This window comes from Anopheles stephensi, chromosome 2 (assembly GCF_013141755.1).
Source record: "Anopheles stephensi strain Indian chromosome 2, UCI_ANSTEP_V1.0, whole genome shotgun sequence".
Classification (NCBI taxonomy): Eukaryota; Metazoa; Arthropoda; class Insecta; order Diptera; family Culicidae; genus Anopheles; species Anopheles stephensi.
In genome coordinates, this window is record NC_050202.1 from 86,813,258 (window position 1) to 86,834,731 (window position 21,474).

Genomic DNA, 21,474 nt, shown 5'->3' on the forward strand with positions numbered 1-21,474 from the left:
ACTTCGTAAGGAACAATACTCTAGTAGACTCTTTTGGCAAGAGATATTTATCTCTTCCAAAGATAGTACATTTCATGTGATGCAGTCTAAATACTTAAAGTCCTTCTCAAGCATTCATATTTTACTGAATGGGTGATAACCGAGTCGGACTCAGTCGTAAGAGTTCCGGAGTCTTATCTGCATTTTTGGTACAGTTACAAAACTTTGACTGATTAAAAAGAAGCTTAGACTCTATTTCGACTACTTTCACTTGCAAGCAGGTTCTTGGAGAAGACCCATCGAATGATTGAAATTTGGATTTTATCAGGTTTCTCACATTGGGGACACTCTTCAAGCGTATTTACTCAGACCTGCACGGAACGAGTCAATTCGTAAAATCTTGATGAAGATCATTTCGAAAGCATACTACATATTGAAAAGCAATCGCTGAATAGACGATTAATAATCATTAGCCCTTAAAATTGGTCCACCTTCTGCTACCTTCCGAACATCATCAAAACCTCACGCCAGCATGTTCGCTTCCGTCGAGTGTGTGTGTGTGTATTCGTTCCTTCAAAATAATTGCCTGAATTGCGTTTTGCTCTCCCCAACAATTGCTTGACTCGCCCGAGAACGGCTGTTATTCTTCGGCATTTTATTGACCTCTTGCACAAAACCGCGCGCGTACGTACGAAAAACCCCATTGAAGCTCCCTCGACGGGCATTTTTTTTTCTTCTGCTGAGCACCGCACAACATATGCTACTACACACCATGCCCCAATCCCAAACTGCACCAGAAGTGCAAAATAATGAAGCATTATAATTTCTCATAAATTTGCACGGCCCCGTCCATCCAGCGCACACTCACACACTGGCCTGCTGCTGCTGCTGCTGCTGCTTGGTAGCGTTGCATGTCGCTGTCCGTGTTCCACCTGTTCCAAACCAAATCAGTCGCCCGGACACCCTTTCCGAGCACCACACATTCGATCGAACCGCTCCTGGGGTCTCCCAACAAACACGTAACCCCCCATACAACCTCCCCTCCCCCCCACACCCTCTCACCCGCCCACGTCTCGGGTCGCTGATTTTCGTTTCCCGGGATTAAGTTTCCTTCCATCCGCCGGGACGCGTAAAAGCGAAGAAAGACGGGCAAAAAATAATAACGAAAGGAAACAACGCATACACACCGCCAGCAGCACGCAAGAAGCCGCGCATACGGTCTCACATACACATTCGGGCACGGTTTTGACCACACACAAGTTTGACCGCCCCCCGCACCAGCTCCGGTGTCGCCGAAGTGCCTTTGCCCTTCCGGTCGACGCACGGTTCATCGATATGTTTTGGGGGTAACGTTTGCGTTTCTCACCGCAAACGCAACATCCTGGCCATGATGCGGCGGCCCGGGCAGCCGAGGGATACCGGTGGACGAAATGGTAGCTCGCGAAATTGAGATTGAATCTCACAAAAGCCCTAAGGTTCGCTCTTCCGTTAAGGCCCTTTTTTTACGGACTCGACTCCGGACAACTACGGTCCTTCCTTCCTGTCGGTGAGTTATGATTATGTTACCGGTTGCCGGCCACCAGTTTCATGCCGGCGCGTTTTTTTCCACCCGCGAATCAGCACGGTTTAATGCTTTTAGGGATAAGGAGTTTATTTTACAGATTATCCCTGTCATCATTATCGCTCCTTTTTTTGAGTGGTTTGCCATTTTGCCCTATGTTTCACACGCTGCCAGAGCAATGCTTTTGGAGTTTATGTACAAGGGTATGTTTTCCTACTTAATCGGTTTAATTAAACAGATTTTGTGCATAAAGTGCGGCACAGGAAAATCTCAAAACAAATAAAATCGTTACACGCGGAATATTGTTCATTAAAATGCATAACTTTAGGCGATTTCTATTCAAAATTCAAATTACAAAACAAGCTCTATATTTATATCCATATTTTTCCTTCTCATATTGCATATCTTTGAAGGTTTCGTACGGTGCAAAACGCAAAGCAATTTTTGTGTTCCATTACACCTCATTTACCTGCACTCCGATTGTGTCAAACGATCCTTCCAACTGACTGCTCTTGACAGTTTTCAGCTGCTCAGTATCACATGGCGTATCCTTGAATGTGGGTCATGCTTCTTAACGGTACTCATCATTTGTTTTTAAGCCTTCGAACTTGTAAAGATCAGATTAAACACCTCAACAGTAAAAAGGTGTAGTAAAATAATAAAAATTTGGTCGACCCAATCTTCGCTTTGCCTTTATTCTTCAACAACATTTATAGCATCTGCATTCCTACCCTGTACGTTATGGCATCGATTTACCAAAACCGTTTATTCTCATCTGAATGATGAATCCTTTCGCAAACACACACACACGCACACTCTTTCTCGACCCGTTCAAGTCTGACCCGAGAAGGCTCTAAATGGCCTCCTTTACGGTTGAAAAATGTCCTTCGAAATGCAATTTGTTCGGCAAGGAAAGTGTTTGGTCGCCGAACAGTTCGTACGATGCGGATTCGTCGAAGACCCATCACCCTTATCGGAACAAACACTGCCCTATGTTGCGCCTTGGCGAGCGAATGTATGCGTGTGTAGACCGCCAAAAAGGCGATTGCAATAAATCTCAATTTACATACATTTTTCTGTCCATTTGCTCCCGGGTCGAAGGACGATTCATCCTGTACCGGGTCGGCTTCGGCGGTGGATTGCAGCCGTCATAAGCGCACTAAAACAGGCCGCTACCGTTTTGCGCCAAAGACAATGCGAACCCTTTGTCCGGTACAATCAAGTACAGCGAGTACACGCACTTCCAAGAACATACATAACGCCATTCCGTGCCCGTGGCCATCGAGCCGGCTCGTCGAGAAATCATCGTTATGGAGCATCTTCCCCATTCGAGGGGACCCCAGATGAGTTCACGACGCTTCTGTGTGTCCGCTCGATTGCGTTCGAAGTTTGCCCGGGCCCGGGTCGTAAATATTCGCCATTTGTCCGCTGGACGGGGACATATAATTGTCCGGATGATGCTCTAAAAGCGTTCCAAACCCCGGCGTACGTATGGCACGGTTTGGCGCGATCAATGGCACCGATTGAACGGGAGCTCGGGAGCTGAGTGGGATTGTTATTCGGTGCGAGAATGTGCGACACGCTAAAGATGGTGCAGTGCTGACGCGAATCGGGTTGCAGCGTCGATGATGTAGCGTCGGAGATTCCCGTAATCGCTGCGTACTTTATGCAGTCGCTGTTGGTGGCTTGCCCGCAGGGAACTATTCTAGACACTCGTCTTTGGCTGACCGTGCGGATTGATTTGTGTTCAATTCGGAACCATCGCTCTAGGAGGCATGCTTTGAGTAAGCAGTCCATTGATCGGATATGATATGGTTGATTGTTTTTTTAAGGAGCCCATAATCATAAATCATCAAGAGAATGTCCCTGTGACCACACAATGTCATTCAGATTTAGTAGATTGAAAGTGTGCAGTGATTCGTTTATGTGGACAAAATCATGTCAGTAGAGTTCTACTGGTAAACAATTTTGGGTAATAAAACCTTAAAAACAGTTCTTGGAATCTTAAAACTCAAATAACACCTGGAGGTTTGGTACCATTCTCCTGACATGACCAACTATGAAGGACTTACAGTCACTTGGAGTGATTATTTAAATTGTGTAACTTACCAGCTATAAAAATTTTACAGAAAGATTTAGGGGCTTTGTAGCTTCAGAGATTCCTTGATTCAACCACAATTTGTCGTCTAAACCTTTCCTCCATGCTAGGATTTATTGCACAATTATATATCTCTTCTAGATGTTTATATAATTTGCTGATGTTGTGACGTGTCCATCCTCCCATAAATGACCACTCATGCCTTAACAGCCAGGTTTTGGGATCGCGTTACGCCAAAACCGTTACATTTTCTTTGCCCCGCTTTGTCTTGTCAATCATTTTTTGTCTTTTTTTGATCGAGTCTGCGAAGCTTTTTATCACAAAAAAAAACCTTCAGCAAAAGAGAAGAAAAAACCAGTCTCACATGGGCAGCTGCTGATCAGCACGATCTACGGGATGATTTGAGGTATATTTAAAAACGAATAAAAACAATGTCCATGCACGTAATCAACTGTCCTGAGAAGAAAATGCATACCGGGGACCAGTTACGGGGGCATTGTTTCCACGCTCTCCCAGAACTGACCGTTCGTTGCGTCATTCATTTTCTTCAAATATCAATTAAGTGGCCATTTATTAAGATTTAACGCCGATCCGGTGCCGGGCTGCTTCGCACTGGACGGGTTCCTTGGGCCCTCGGTTCCGGTTTTACTCCCCATAACATTGATGACTGATTGTCCGGTAAAAGAATGGACGCATCAAGGGGTTACCAACTCGACCGCTTTTCTTCTAGCTAATCCTTGAGGACATATCGTACAAGAACAACAACAAAATCGACTCAAAAAAAAAGACCTCAAGACAATGCTTCTTTTTGGGACAATTAAATACATGAAAGCATAAACAAACGGTCAGGCACACGGTTCCGGTGACGATGTCCTTTTTATTATACTTTTTTCTCTCCCTCTCTCTTTCTCTCTCTGTCTAAACCTCAAAACTAACTGGCCGACCGGCGTGTCTGGCTTGATGGGTGCACGATCGAAGGGACACGATTGCGGGACAGTTCGAGGATTAAATTTCATTGCGTGCGTAAGGAACAAAACGAGTGAGCGAATGGACGATACAACCGGACGGCTTATTAACATGTAAGAAAAAAGTATCAAGATCAAAGATCACCAGCATAACCCAAACGAAAGAGGGCCACAGCTCCGATTCTCATGGATCAGCAAAAACAAATAGAAAATAGAGGCACATCAGCAGCAGCACTTTTCGGTAGTCGTGAAATGGAGTGTCTGCCTGGACGACAGGACACCAGACAGGATCTAGTTTTCCTGAACGTTGACGATTGCTTTTGTTCGTCAAAGATCAGCTGGGATGTGGAAGATGATGATGACGGCGGTTTGGCGCGCTCGTAGTCCGTTCCAGACAACGCGAGCAAACTCTCATAAAATATCTTTTTATGACCAAACATGGTGAAGGTAATTTTGCATCATCTCCCGACCCTCAACAATATCAGTGCTATCATGTCCCGGTAGCAATCGCGCTCGCTTTTGGCGAACATAAAATCCACATTTTGCACGCCATTACGAATTGGACAGCGCTTACATTTTGGGGGTTTCCTTTGCTTTTTTTCGCTGAAGTTTGTGGAATCCTTTTATTGTTTTCAATATATTTTTCTTCCCTACACTCAAATCGCTGTAAGTCGCCAAAAACACGAGAATCGCTGAATTCGTGGAATCGCTGAAAAACTTTATGGTTCCATATCGGCGACCAGCAAAATAAACCGCTGACCACAGGTTTAAGGCTATCGAGAGAAAGAGCAATATTGGCAACCAGAAATGAGTTCTTTGGTTTATGGTTCAAATTCGAAAGAGGCAATTTGGAGTTCAATTCTCATAATCTCAATAATTTTCTATGGTAAACAGAGTATTTTTCCCAATACTTGTACTATGAAAGTACTACTAGAAGATATAGGACTTGATGTGAAAATTCATTTAACTTGATGAAAGTTGATGTACATTTCTTCAGTATTCCTCCCAGGCCTCACGATAGACTTCAAAATAGCATCAACAACCGCTAAAAGATGTAAAAACAACACATCCCAAAAATAAAACCGCTCAAACCTGTCAACGACTCCCAACCTTCTACGCAAATCCACAACAAATTTACCGTTTTTGCTCCGCTTGCAAGAACAAATTGAATTTTTTGGGAAAGCGCTAAACTTTCTCCCTGCCGTCTTCGTGTCGGCGGTCGTCGAATCAGCACAAAATCCCTCCAAAGAACCAACCCCCAACAGACGCTACAACGCCCAGTGGTAAGAAATGGGCCGAAGAAAGGAAGCACGGGAAGCGTCGCGCAGCTAATAAAAACCGAAACCACACAAATCAAATTTATTTCTTGCAATTCGGTGCGATACGCACCAGAACGCGAAGAACCCGAACGGGATGGCGGACTCCGGAAGACTACACATCACCCGAGCGCGGTCAACCGCGCCGTCACGTCAGGGCGAAGTAAAATGGTGTATTTTATGACACATCTCGTGGACGGTTGCGAGAAGAGCACACGGCACGGCCGAAAGGCAGGGAAAGGATCTGAGGTCGCTTCGGAAAGGGTGGCAACTGTGCGTTCTGTTTTTATTTCGCGCTCCTCTTGCGTACCTAACCTCAATCTTTCAGATCTTCAGTGCTTTTTCCTGCCATTTCTCTGGCGCAAGTTCTTAGGGTGTTGTTTACACCTTGCACTATTTATGCGCGGCTTGCAAATTCAACTCACCCCAATGGCGGAAATCGGTTGTCTCGGTTGAGTTTTAGTTTCACGACCCCACGACGGAAGGCGGTTGGTGTTTGCGTCCGACCAAATGGTTAACAGGCAGCGCGGCAATACCAACGGCGATCAACGGACGCGATAAGTCTGATCGCGAGCCAGCTGCAGGCGTTAAAGTGACTTCGTGCAGGGGAATTTGCGCTCAGTGAGTTTTCTTTGAGTATTTTGCAAAGCTTAGCCGCACGATGTTATCATTCCATATTGTGGAATATCTTGTTGTTAGACTTCGGAGGTAAAGGTTTGGCAAGTTTTGTGTCAAATAATGTTCAAAGTTGAATTCAATTGAACAAAGTTCAATTCTACTAAAAGTGAGGTCTCCATAGCACTGATCTAGGCATTTTCTCTTGTGAGCCACAAGACATCAATAGAGATCAAATCTTTATCATCTCAGTGGCAGTTTTCCCTTAAACCTTCTACCTCCAACTGATTGGTTTGAATGTTCCAACTGGACTTGATTAGAAGATGAATTTGCTAATCAGAAGTACATCTTAAAATGGTTCTATTAGCTACGGATCTCTCAACAAACTGTCATGTAAAGAACTCTCCAACTCCCCATGCAGCTCTTCGTCGTCTCCATGAACTCCACGTCCGTACACACATCCGTTCCAGGATAATCTCCCAAACAAAATGTAACTCTTTCCGCGACTCACACACTCGTCTTCGCCCATGAATTGCCACGGCGCCATCATTCTGACTCGCTACGCGATGTTCGGCCGTTGAAAAACCTCATGTATGTTGCCAACCCCCTCCCCCTCTTCTATCTCCGCAACTCCCATGCCGGCCCAAGCGAGTTGGCACCAGCTGCTTCAAAGCAGGCAGAACGTGCCAACCGAACGCACATTGCGACAGTTTGCCACGAACGCGACTTACAGAATGTTACGAATTCCATTTGGGACGGTTCGTTTCGTTTCAGCTTCAAGTTTGCTTGCTGCTACCCAGCGCTGGATCGGGATCCTTCTCACCCTAACGCACGAAAAAAAAGCAGCAACATATCAACGACACACACGATAACAACTCACGTTTTTATCTAACTAATCGACGCAGACGATGCACCGACCGAGGGCGACACACAAACCAGCGTCACCGCGCAACGGGAGTCCGAGCTCGCGATTCCGAGAATTCCGCGCTCGCACACACTACAAACAACAAAAACCCGACCGATTTGGCGCAACAACATCACACTTGGGCTCGGGCTTGGGAAATTATAAATTAAAATAAGCGCAACGCTTTCTCGGGATGGGAACGCGAGACGGAACGTGCGCGGGTCCCCGGGACGTCGAACATGGACCCTTTCGGTCAAGGCGTTTGCGTTTTATCACGCTACGCGCCAACACGACGCGCGATACGCGATCGCAGGGAGGCGAACGTTGTTCCGATCTCCGATCGCTGATGCAAGCCAATTACGATGGTTTAAGAAAAGGCCTCCTCCGGCTCCTTCTGCGACAACAAATCTTGTTTCGGTGCGTACTTTGACATCAATTACAGCGCAATTAAACGGTTGCGACGATCCCTCCCTGCCCGGATGGAGAGGATTTGCAATTTAATCGGCTTGTCGAACGGATCGACGATCGATCGATCCCGGTTCCGTGCGCTCGTAGACGCTGCCGGTGTTGTTCGCTTCTACGCACGTTCCCCGGTGCATCCGGCGAAACACCGAAAAAAGGAACTTCATACCACAAGAACCAACACGCATTAAATTATGCATTCGTCATTTTGTACCTAACCCGTGCGCGGTTACCATCGCTCCATCACGCGCCTGTCTCTAGCGATCTCTAACGCGGACCATTCGTTCCTCAACGGACGGCCGAGTGCGACCGCATCGAGGCGAATTTTAGCGAACAGACCGCGCCTTGTTCGAGCCTCGGTAATGACGGGAGATATTTCGTGCTCATTACATCCAACGGGCTTTCGGGGTCGAGTTTCGGGGTTCGACAGCTTCGACCGCCGAACGCACTGATGGGAAGACATCCGTCAATCGCGTGGAAAGCTTTCTCGAGGCGGACAGCAACGCACAGCTGTTCTCTGTGTGTGTGTATTACCTTGACCAAACAGCAAGGTGATGTTTCAGTCACACAGGTCAAAAGCACGGGATGGTTGGGTGGGGGGGAAGGGGAGAGGGACGATGAGGTGGTGAACGGGAGAAGGGGGCAAGGATGCAATCTGAACCGATTGCAAACCGTCGATGCTGTACGGTTAGTGCAGTGCATGTGCCCAGCAAACATACATACTTAATCCCGAACTAAAGCTCTTTTTGCGATAGCTAGGCGGTATTCTACTTTTGTTAGGGTTACAACGGATTGCCATTTAAAAATAAATTTTAAGAAAATTGGGAAAAAAATTAAACATGTTCATTCGATTTAAGGGCCTTTCTGGAATTTAAGAGAAAAACTTTTCTGGAGTATTAGAAATTTTTTGAAATATACCTGCTTCTTCTTCACTTAACGACCGCGTAAGTTGTGCCTGCCATTTCTTGCTTACTAAACTAATTGATACCACGTAGTTGGGTAATTAGTCCTCAATACCGAGGGACGGTTGGTACGGTGTTTGAACTCTGGCCCTACCGTGTCTGGCGTTACCATCGCCTCTGCCACCGAGCCACCATTTTTTATAAATAAAAAAAATATACATATAGAAGTACTTAATTCTTTTCAGTTTCAGTGCATGTTGCCGTGGACTATCGATTTTTATCTTAAAATCAAAGAAATACTATTACGGTTCAAGGAATCGAGTTTACTTAAAGGAAGCGCAAAACTCTGTATTGCGTTTACTCTGTATTGTAGTTATAAGCGTTTCACTCTGTATTGTAGAATATACATCTGTAGGACTTGTAAGCCACAACCCATTCATTAAACTAGTCATTAAGATAGGGTAAGAATTTCATGAGTTTCCCACCAAGAAAGGAAAGAAGCATCAATAATTGTGAATATTTTTTTCCAATCGACGAAAATATCGGAAAAAAAAACATTATCCTTCAATCATCATCGCAGTAGAGTACACCCTTGCCAGAACGCTAGAACGCCATCCGGAGGGTTAACCAAACTCCATCACTTACCGCCACAGAACGGGAGGGTGGTGGTCAGCAAAGCGGCGACGACGAGGACTTTTGCATTTGACAAACAACACAATTTACCAACGAAACGAAACAAGCCATCGGGGACAGCCATGAGCAAACCGAATGTGCATCAGGGTACGATGCGCCCTTGCTAAAGAAGCTGCACGGTAAGCCCGTCATCGTTGGTAGGGCCGCGTCCGCAAACAGTGCGCGCCCTGGCACCGAAAGTCGCCCGGCGTAACGTCGACGGTCTGGCTGCACGGGTTTCGTGGTTCGGGACCTGCGAAACGCACACCGCAAACCGTCCGTCGATCGCGTTCGACCTGATCATCAACCCTTTCTCCGTCTTTGCTTCCATCGCTCGTTCTCCGCTCGTTTCATCTGCACTGCGTTAGGCTAGAGCCTGCAGCATTTCTTTCGCTTTTTTACCGTGCGCCACACTGTAGTCCTACGACGGTCGGCGCTGCTACCCCAATCGACCGAGGAAAACATTTGGCAACCGAAACGAACTGAGCGGACTCGAGATACACAACCATCATCATCATCATCATCCGTCCAATCCATCCAAAAAGTCCCAGCCCCACCGTCCCAAAACGCGACACTGCGGGCTTTTTTTCAATTTGTTTTCTGCATCTGGATGTTTTTTGTTGGCGTTCAACCTGTTCCGTCAAATCGTTTGGAGGATGATTTTTTTATTATTTTTTGACTTGCCGTTGTTTTCACGTTGCTCCTTCTTTTTCGCCTGCTGTGGGCACACGGTTGCTTTTTTATCCGTACATATGTCGTGGAGCCTACAGCGTGGAAACGAGGAAGCAGAAGATTACGCTCGTTTGGACGACATATTTGGTGTATTTTTGCCGCGAGGGTCCTCCACACGCGGAGTCCCGCTCTAGCAGGATGGTAATTTGATCCCGAGGATTGACGGACTCACGTGCAACGGTCCCGTATGTCTGGTGCGCTTTGATGATTGACAAGCCAGGATGAACGATTTGATGCGTGCGGCCCCAGATGCATCATAGAGGAGATGATGTGCACATGGATACCCCAAAAACACAGAGACAGTGGTGTGCAAAAATTGAGTTGATGGCGACGGTTAGTTGGAACTACTGTGAATATCGCTCAAAGGAATATCCCATCACTACTGGTCTCTTAAACGGTTCGCAAGTGCTCCAGTACTAGCATTCCTCAACACACATTCCAAGACACCTTGCCCATAACTCTAAAGATGCTGCCCACTAATCTAACCACCCTACCACAGCACGTGACGACCCATTAGCACATACTTTGGCGGGACATAATTTCCAAAGCCGAAGATCGTCAGTAATTCCGACATTTTCACGCCTCGCGTATCGTCGCGGAGATGAAGTTGGTGGACGGGTTCTCCGCTTGTTGCATAGTTTCTCACTACGTCAGCGTACACACACACACACACACACACACACACACACACACACACACACACACACACACACACACACACACACACACACACACACACACACACACACACACACACACACACACACACACACACACACACACACACACACACACACACACACACACACACACACACACACACACACACACACACACACACACACACACACACACACACACACACACACACACACACACACACACACACACACACACACACACACACACACACACACACACACACACACACACACACACACACACACACACACACACACACACACACACACACACACACACACACACACACACACACACACACACACACACACACACACACACACACACACACACACACACACACACACACACACACACACACACACACACACACACACACACACACACACACACACACACACACACACACACACACACACACACACACACACACACAGAGACACCAGTTGCTTCTGTTGCAGCGTTGCAGCATCCAAGCCGTCGAGGTGGCGAGGACTCGCTTTAACATTCCAAATTTATGTACATCGTTGATTGCGAGCTCAAACTCGAACTCGAACTCCTTCCATTCTTCCAGCCGAGCGAAAGTGGTTCTGGTGGCGGTTGCTGATGGCCATGTTCTGGTGGGTGATTTTGATGGGTGGTTTAATGGTTGTTTCCTGCCTGGTTCAATGCACGCCGAAATACAAGCCTTCGCTTTGCTCAATTATGAAGGGCTCAATCGTTTAGGAGGGATAACATTCGGAGAACACTGCCAGAAACAATTTTTGCTACTACTCGTAGATGACTAGGTTGTCACAATTCCAATCCATAAAGTGAGCTGATGTCCCAACGCTAACTATCATCTGGATTGCCACTTGTTGCCAAAACCTTGATACCAAGTGCGAGAAAACAAATCTTCCGAGAGAATAATCTCTTCCTAATCCGTCTTTACCTTTCTGCCCAAAGATGTTATCGTCCTTTTCAGGACCTTCCATCTTTCCACCGGCTAGGCCCTCGAAACGATACGAGCAATCAAATAAATATCATAATTACTTGCTTATTAATTACGCAACACCAACGTCCCGACGTCTTGCCAACCTCAGCCAGCAGTCGAGAAATCCCCTGAGCCATTCTTAAGCACTAATGCTCTCTCCCGGTTCACGCACATCAAACGAACCTCTGGAGGCCGTCGGCGTGAAGGCAACCCAACACAACAAAAGCATAACAGTTTATCATTATTATCATCATGCTTATCGTCGTCCTCGTCGTCGTCTTGGTCGTCCGTGTTCGTTTCCCGGCAGCTCACCGTTTCAACCGCTCGGCAGAAGGAAAAAGTTTGCATTCGCCCAACATTCCAGCATTCCCCGTTTGCTGATTGCCCTTTGCTGCCAAGCGTCAAACCTGTTCCACGTTGATCCTCTTAAATCTTCTTACCGAGTTATGCTGGGGCGAGAAGACGCTGCCGCCGCCAACACTTCCGGATCTTGAGACGGCGCAAACTTGCATACTCGGGAGCGGTTTGTGTGTTTCTTCGTCTCCCTCCCCGAAGGAGCCAACTGATGTCTTCCTTAAAGAGCGATCGGAAGAGCAGGGCACTGCACCGACTTGCTGCAGCGCAAACCGATACACTGATTTTTATTAACCCACAAACAATAAATCATGTTCACCCTCTGGTTGCGTCCTCTTCTTCATTCCGCTCGTTCTTTCTTTGCAGCTCTTCTTTGGCAAATGGAGGTTCGTCCTATACGTTGCCCTTACAAATGACGCTTCCAACCGGAACGATGAATGGGCTCGAGGTACTGCTTTGGTATCTGTTTTTTTCGGTAACGGTGTAAATGCAATTATGTCCAATTTCGAGGAAGGAATTTCTTCATACAATTTCAATTTTGTTTCGCCTTGGATTCGAATCTTGGAATTGTCCACGTTACGCTTAGTTTTGTGGAAATCTTAACTAATGTCCACGAATGCTTTAGATAAACAGCACTTAAGTGGGTGGTACTTTAAAACAGCACTTAATCAGCTTCCATACGCTGTTGAAGCTAATAAATTGAATTATTGTGACGGTACCCTGATATTGGTATAGTTAATCTAGATAATCCCGAAATCAATTTTCCTTTTCGACAAATTTGTGCCCAACTCCTACATGCTACTCAGTTTCCAAATTTTAGTAAAATTGAATAAAATAATTGAATTCGAAAGAGTTATGAGTCGTCAGCATTTGAAAACAAGTAACATTGAGATTACAAATACTAAAAAAAATCAAATTTATTTTCATACTTAGCGATTTTTAACAGACTACCATAAAATTCAATAAAAAATCGCTCTGCTTCTCAAGAAGCCTTTAAGTATCAAGTAGATGGACACAAGTTTGCTAATAAGCTTAGAAGTTCCGATACCAGTCATCACAACTCTTAGCAATTGGGCACTTTTCTATGCCTGATATTGAAGCAGTTATCGACCTGAAACTACAAAAAAATGCAATTATCACCATTCAAGATCCATCCCCATCCAACAGGAAAATAAATCCCAAACTACTTCTCGCATAAGCGACTAACGAGCAAATGACCTGCCCCCGTTGATGGCTTAATCCTTCAAGTGGCATTCGGTAAGAGGCCTCCAGGGAAGCAAAAGAAAACTCCCCATCCCAAAAATGCTCCCGTTGTTGAGGAAGGTTACGATTCCCGTATGCCGAAAACGGCAAAACTCCCGACTCAAAATATACGATTCCGACCGATGGAGACGCAGACACCGGCCGCAGACACAACACAGACCGAAAACCGGCCAAAGCTTCACGTCACGAAGACGGCGAACGTGGGAAGCAAAACGAAGGGAAGAGATAAGTTTGTTGTCTTGCAACGGAGAGTTCCTTGCACGCCCATTCCCACCCCCCCCCCCCCCTTCCCCCCGTTTACCTTTATCCCCCTGGCCTCGTTTGCCCTCGTCGTCTGTTGCTACTAAGATCGTAATAAAATGGGATTTCTTTAGCACTCAAAAAGCGGGAAAAACTTTCCATGAATGAACTCCTTCCTTCCTACGTGTCCTCGGTCGGCTAAGACATACCGTAACGTACCGTAACGTAACAGTGTTGGTGAGTCGCACACAGACGCTACGTCCTAAAGCAGAGCCAACAACATTGGCCGCATTTATGTGGCCCCGAAATCGGTCGTTTTATTTTTGCTCTCTTTTTATTTTTACCGGCCCCAGTCTGGAAAAACCAACTGTCAAGGACGAGGACGAGCCTTGAAATGAGGGCATTGCTATACTGTTCTACTATTGCTTCTACTACTTCTACTAATACTACTGCCACTACTACTACTACTACTACTACCTCCACTGCCTCGTAGTAGTACCACTACTAACGCAGTGCGAGACAATCGAGAGACTGTGGCGTGGGAGGACGATGGCACAAAAACTCATAAAAAGGAATCCATCGCCCTCTGCCGGTGTGACGAGAGGGAAAAAGAGGGATGGAGAGGGCGTTTGGGGGTGGAGAAAAAGCAGAGGGAAATCCTATTCCATTCGCCCCGTTCGGGAGATATAATTTTATTTCCACTTTTATATTTATTTTTATTTTTATCTCTCCTTAGCACATCATTTTCCCATTGCAACTTTTCCCTGTGCTCTCTTTCTCTCTCTCTTATTATGTCTCTCTTTCTCTCGCTCACAGACACACGCACACACGGAGCATGGTTTTCAAATTTATTTCTTTCCTTCGTGTATTCTTTTTTTATTACTGTCCCTGGCGCTGCTAGCCACCGGATGGATGGAGCTCCATTTTTCCTCCCAAAAGCATCAAGCTCCGAAGATTTTTCTCCGGTGAAGAGTACGAATGTTCCGCTTTTTCTTTTTTTGTTACGGTATGCGGTTGCTTTGTACGAGCATTTTGTTGCCGATTTTCCCGACCAACCTCCTCGTTCTCCCAATTCCCACCCACAAGCCGTTTTGCCGGCCATAAGTACATAAATAAACGCTTTGCAGCCGTGCCCTTCGTTCGTTCGTTCCGGACCGGCTTGTGTTTGTGTTTTCATTCACAAATCCGATTTTACTACCAGCTGGGGAAGGTACAGTGAGAGCTTACTGGGTTGTAAAAAAACCGGCCAACACCCAACCCCACATCGGGGCCACATCGGAACGATGATGCAGCAAGGACGAAAATGGCCGGCTAAAAGGCCGTTTGTTGATTTTTATACGCGTGTTTATTACATGTCGGAAGGTGTGTGTGAAGGCGATCCTGGAAGCGGGATGGAATCAAACCGAATGCAGGCTGTCAATCTTTCCGGATTTGAGTGAAGCCACTTAACACTACATTATGGGGCGGTGGATGTGCAGGGTTAGCCGTTAATCTCCTTCTTACATCCCGTGGTCAATTTCCACAAATTATCCGAACTGAAGTTATGGTGATAAATAGGGAAAAAATGCTCATAAAACAGGTACATGCATGATGGGTTTTGATGAGTCTGACCTTCTTTCATGAACGGTGGGCATTTAATTTTTATAACTTTTCCTTTTTGCTGACATACTTTTTCCCTTCTTTATGATCGAATGAAAACCAATTTTCTTCCCATTATCAAACACGGCTTTAAATGGCTTTGAATGGTGAACAAAAAGTAGAATGCTGCTCCTCGATACTTCGAACTTGAAATCGGAAAGGAAAAAACTTGTTGCATCAAAATAAAATTTCCAATAAAGAACGAAAGAGAGTGAATCAAAAGCGAGGGAGAGAGAGAGAAAATTGTTGCGGAAAACTTTAAACCAAACACAGCACCAGAGAAAACCCCAGGCTCCCATCCAAACTTTAGACTTTTCTTTTTATTTATTTTCCGACTGCTCCGATGTTTTCCATCGTCTCGATCATGTATCAGTGCAGTGGTGCAGTAGTGTTGGTGCCCAACATAAATGAAGTAAATAGGGAAGTGCTTGCACCCGTCATTCCTTCAGCGCCGGTTGTGGGTGGGAAGCAAAAGGGAAATAAAAAAAAGGAAGATAAAAACGAAATAAAACTTCACTCGGGTGAAAGTGAAGGACGATGAAGCGAACGTACATACACATACATACCGAACGATGGCACAATTCCAGACCCGACAATCCCGGCTGACAGCGGCCAATGGTTGGCCTTGGCACAGAAAATCCTCCGCAGCGACTGGTTCAAAATAAAAATAAAAAAAACCGGGCAAAACAAACCCCAAAAAGGAAGGAACACTGACCGAGGAATTGATCCTTGCGAACTGTACGACCTCTCGAGCAAACTGTAATTGTACCTGCCGGTGTGTCCCGTCCCGTCCCGTCCTGGTTCGTCCTGGTTCGGTTCCGCCAACAATCACCGGGAATCGTGGGAAGATGGAATTTAAATGTTTTCCAACACGTCGCCTTCGCGTATCGTTCGCATGAGAAATTAGTGAATGCGTGGAAAAAGAAGGAGGACAACGAAACAACAACAACAACAACCACCATTCTCGTGATGGGATCGAAACTGGGCAAGGTTTTTTTTGCCTTTCAGCCCTGTTTTACCTTACTTTATTTGGCTATTTCCACTCCTGTCGGCGACGATTTCCGTCCGTGGTGCATTAGAAGCTGGAATTGGTTTGTAAAAGCATTGGCAATTGGCTTTCCACTGATGGTTTCCCATATTTTCTGGTTCTCTGAGGCTGCAACAGGCCAGTAAAGCTCACTGGCTGTAGGTTGAAGGTTTTTGGCGGAGCATCCGTATTTTTGAATCGATTACTGACCATCCTTAAGGTTTCAGAATTTCTTGCAAGCGATTCCGGTCGTTCCGGCTGTGTTATCCTTCTTCTAATCGGTTTCTCCTTTCCAGCTTCTCGTGGTGGTGGTCGTTGTGTTTGAGTGTGTAATAAATTGTGTTTGTTCCAAAGGGCGTTTGCAAAGCAGTGTGTGTGTGTGTCTAAATATTGCCACAAGGAATACACGTCGGAGCTTAGGTGGCGAGTGATTTGAATGGGTTGTAGACAAATGTTTGGTCTATAGTTGTAAATTTTACTATCCTGTGGGTGTGTTAGGCTTATTAACATATTCCAAATTGTAATAAGTATTGTAATTTTTTTTCATAAAAAAAGTGTTCAAAAAGAAGACTAGTAAAAAATTCCATTGATTCTTCGTCTTCGATTTTGACTCTACAACCTCGACAGGTTCCATTCCACCTCGACCTGCCATTTCCTGCTTTCTGTGACTCAATATTATCCATAGCTGGTTGGTCAGTCTTGCGAACGGGAAAGCAGTCTGGATGGGATTTGAAGTAAAGTAACTGATAGCACATAACGCTCAATATTGTAGTGGCTTCTCTCTAAAACCGTGACCATCTTTCCCTCGTATTTGAAGGTCCGAGAGTCCAAGATCATCGACAGAGTCCAAATGTCAGCGAAGTATGTTAGAACTAGGACTTAAAATTTTCTACTGAGTCGGAGCTATATATCAGGCGTTAATATTGAGTTATAAAGAAATATAAATCAAAGCTAGTATTGATACCGTCCTCAAGGCACGAATCACGAGTTAAACGAGCCTAATAAGAAAGTTGATTCGTTGAGTACAGCCGGTGCATCAAAAACAGGTGAAAGTTGGACACAATTCACTCCAAGTATTTACGAAGGGAATCATATCATCTGTGGCTCCCAACTACATTCATTTTTACAGCCAATAGCCCATAAATGTGAGATATAAGATTCAAATGCGGTTGAAGTGTGTCCAACGATTGCTAACAATTTCCTACTGAGGAAGATCCTCTGATATTTCTAATTAAATTGGAGAGGATGACCAGACATATCTAATAGCTTAAAAGCTCCAATTGCTCGTTAGTTGATTCGTTTAAAGAGAACTTAAACCACTCGGAATCGATAGGAACAATCAACCAGTCGACACATATTCTTCAAATAACTCCTGTACAAATGAATCTGGTCAAATAAGTCCTTGTCAGAGCACGCCACCCTTAGACCAAATTATTCCTTCACAGCATAAGTTCACAATCTTCCCTTACCCTTAAGAAGATGTCAAAAATACGCCAGCAAATTTGCCAATTGCTCAGCTATCGATACCCTCGGGACGTTTCGGGAACCGAAAGAAGCAAAAAACAGCAACGAAACATCCTCCAATATGTCTGCCGAACGGCTGAAACGCGACCATTCACACAAAACCTTAATTAAAACCGAAGACAGCAAAACCATCGCACCGAAATATTTCAATCTACCAGTGTTGACCTGTGTGTGTGTGTGTGTGTGTGTACGAATTGAATGCCGCACGCCCTCATCCGTCAGCATCCGACGGCATCCGTCGTTCGTAGTTCGATTCCATCATCATCTTCAAGTGCAAATCAAAGTCGGAGTGCAATTTGCCACTGGGCGGTGAGTGAAAGATCCCGGCGAAGAACAAGACGAACAACCGAATGGGGTAAAGAAAAACCGGCACCATCACCCGAAAAAACAGGGAAAAGAGTTTTACCCCGGGGGGCAACAGTTTCGGACGGCCGTGGCATACGATTGTGTTTTTCATCAATCGCATCGTGTGTGGCGAAGATGCATGAAACACCGTCTTCAGGCTGGCGGAAAATTCATCCCCTTTAGAAGGGCAAAAAGTCATCTCCCGGTCTATGCGTGCGTGTGAGGGTAAATGTGCGAATGCAATTACCTTGGTAGTGTTTCATTTTCGATTCCGTTCCCGACATCGTCGGTTTCCTTCGGTGTACGCGTGTGGTTTTGTTGCCTTTTTTTGTTTTTCTTGTTTGGTTCCTTTCCATTTCCCGGGCGCTTCATTTCGTTTGATGGATGTTTGTAAAAGTGGCCTCTGATAAGTCACCGGAGTAGTGTAGTGGCAACGGGCACAAAACGGAAAAAACGAAAGGCCCTTCACGGATCCTCTTTTTTGCCGTACAGTGGCTACTCCGGCATCGGAAAATGTCGGAAATCTTAAGGCAATTCCGCCACTCGTCGTCGTGGTGCACCTTGTACAGGCAGCCGGGGTTTTCGGTATCACCGTTCCGTAGTTTGTCACCTCGAGGTTTTCGTTCAACTTTTTTTTCTTACTGAGATTGTGTGCGTTTTCCAATGTTTTTCTCGCTGCCAATCGTTGTTTTAGTTTTTTGGTGATGATTTGTTTTCGCTTTGCTTCACGTCGTTGGATTTTTTTTCTTTTGCTTCAAAACTGCTCCATTTCCGTTTTCTTAACACTCTTGCTCAGATTTCGATTCGTTTCGTTCACCTTCCTCCCTGTTTTATCTCGTGCTTCAGTGCCCACTCTCTCCTGGGTGCCAATCATCCAATCACTTCATCTCGATGCGACTCCACTTTTTTTGCGTGCTTGTTCTCTTTTCGCTGCGCTTTACTTTCGGTTTCCGGCCGGATGACCGACCTTAGGAAGGATATCGCTTGCGTACCGGGATTGCGTATGCGGGTCTTTCAATTTATCTGTGCCGTTTGCTTTCGGCACACACACACATGCCGGGCGCCCTCCCTTCCAAGGACCTCCCACCCCGTGGCAAATGGGGCTTTGCCTGGGATTCGGTTCGGTAATTCGCACCAATCGGTCGTTGGTGGATTGGAACGTGTTTTCTTGCGTACATGTGTTACCCCGGGGAGAGCAAGGCAACGGGCGGAGAATCGTGAGTGGAGGGGGTAAGATTTTGTCCGCATCTCCCTTACCAGCTCCAGCCGATACAGTTTTCCACATCCCCCCACCGATCGTTTTCTTTTTCTTGAGCAATTTTCCCGTACCAGCATAGGATTCAATCTCAAACTCAAAACACAACTTGGCCCCATTGTGACCTGGTGCGAGAGGGTGAGTTTTTCTTTTCGTTCGTCGTCGTCCGGGAAAAGGTACGGCCAAAATGTACGCACCGAAGACATTCGACCGGCGGAATCCTCGGGTGAAACATCAATCCGTAATCCGTTCACAGAGACCGAGATCCGTTCATCATTCTGGATCGTTCGTCAACGATATGCTTCTGGCCCCTTGCGTGTGTGTGAGTGTGCATTATGCTGCGATGTTGCGTTATGTTGTGCTGCGGTCTTTTTCCACTCCTCTGCCACTTGCTTTCTCCGGCACTCCAGTAACGAAACGGAGGGCTATCCGTGCGATAAGGTGCCCCGAAATACTTCGCATCGGAAAGAAAACCCCGGACAGGACATTCAGCAAAGGGCGGACAACATGAAGGGTGGAATGTGTTTTACCCCACTCGCCGAAAACCGTGGGGAGGGAAAACAAAGTGGGAAAAAGGATCTGTTTTTCTGTCCGGCATTATTTTTGGCTTCATTTTTCTTTTCTTTTTTTTTTGCTTGCATGCTTCACGGTTTTTCTTCACTCGCCGTCTCCGGTGCGATTGATGTCAAGTACATGCACGGTGAAAGTGGACACGTGTGTGCAGTTTAGTTCTGTATGTGTGTGTATGTGTGTGTGTGCCTGATGTGGCCTTCTCGATCGCAATCTCTTACTTATGCGCACCGACCGTGGAAAAAAAGGCGACCGGTGGGACGTCCTCATCAACGGCCCAGCACACCTTTTGCTCTGGGGAAAATTGCTTTTCTGTCTTAGGTCGTTCGTCTACCTACGACGCTGCTGCTGCTGCTTCTGCTGCCACCTTAATTGACATCCATGCCTCCTACCTTCTACGGGCTAGTTTGTTCGTCATTTTGGCAAGCATCGATCTTGTGCACTTTACCTTTTTTTGTTGTTACTTTTCTATGAAGTCCATCTTTTGAGCTTTGGAAAATGTGTAAACTGTACGCAAGAAGCTCTTGTCGGTGAGTTATGGCCCGGGTGAAATAGGAAACATCATGTGAAAGGATACAAATACTGTATCGACATTGTGAAACGAGGGGTCTTCTATACCTAATAAATCTTCCAATTATGAAAAATCGCCTAAAATTATGCAATCCAATGCTTACAAAGCCTTTAGTGAATGATTTTTGATTCGCACTACTTAAGCCTGAAGTTATGCAATATTTTTCTTCAATTTTTCTTATGGAATTGCTGATAGCCGCACATCACAAATATATCTAATTTTATCCCCTTACCTACCTTGCTTCATCTTTTCTCAACAGCCATCCCGATTGGTATCACCGGACGAGGTGTTGAAACGACGCCGTGCCAACAGTTTCGAGCTGGCAACACTGCTCTGCAGCTTTCTGATCGGCAATGGATTTGCAGCGTGTGTTGTTTCCGGTTACGCAACGCGCGAAGTGGTCAACAACGATCAGCAGCGGGTGGTTTGCCCATTTGTTCCGGTCGAGGATGAGGTAAGATTGTGATTTGCTTCAGACAACTCCAATTGAGCAATAAATACACTTTCTCAGGCCAGTTGCGATTAAAAGCCATTGATTGAGAAGGCCTGGTAACCAATCAATTTTTGGTCTTCATCATTTAAAACTTGGATAGTAATCTAAGATAGATAGGAATCTGTTGAGGAATCAAATTGAATCCAGCTCGAGTTGAAACAAGCAGAAGACGCCACGACCTTCAAGCAGAAACGCTTTTTCAATTGCCAAATTTGGCTACCTCTAACAAGTGTTCGACCAACCACCAACGATTACCCACTAAAACCCATTCTTAGCAGCTTGCGAACTTTGTTGCCAACTCCTTCCGTGACCT

At 45.7% G+C, this 21,474-nt stretch overlaps 1 protein-coding gene across 5 annotated transcripts in view; it reads left to right on the forward strand.

Moving 5' to 3' along the window:
• LOC118504989 (coiled-coil domain-containing protein lobo) overlaps nucleotides 1-21,474 on the forward strand; it is a 150,592-nt gene that overhangs the window by 125,596 nt on the left and 3,522 nt on the right. For 2 of the 5 annotated variants that reach the window (XM_036040158.1, XM_036040160.1), the window contains exon 2: nucleotides 20,928-21,122. In XM_036040158.1, the coding sequence (XP_035896051.1) occupies nucleotides 20,928-21,122 (195 nt within the window). Of the gene's footprint in view, nucleotides 1-16,330; nucleotides 16,367-16,946; nucleotides 18,237-20,927; nucleotides 21,123-21,474 lie in introns of those variants that run through there. The other 3 variants (XM_036040162.1, XM_036040159.1, XM_036040161.1) reach the window with 3 other exon arrangements.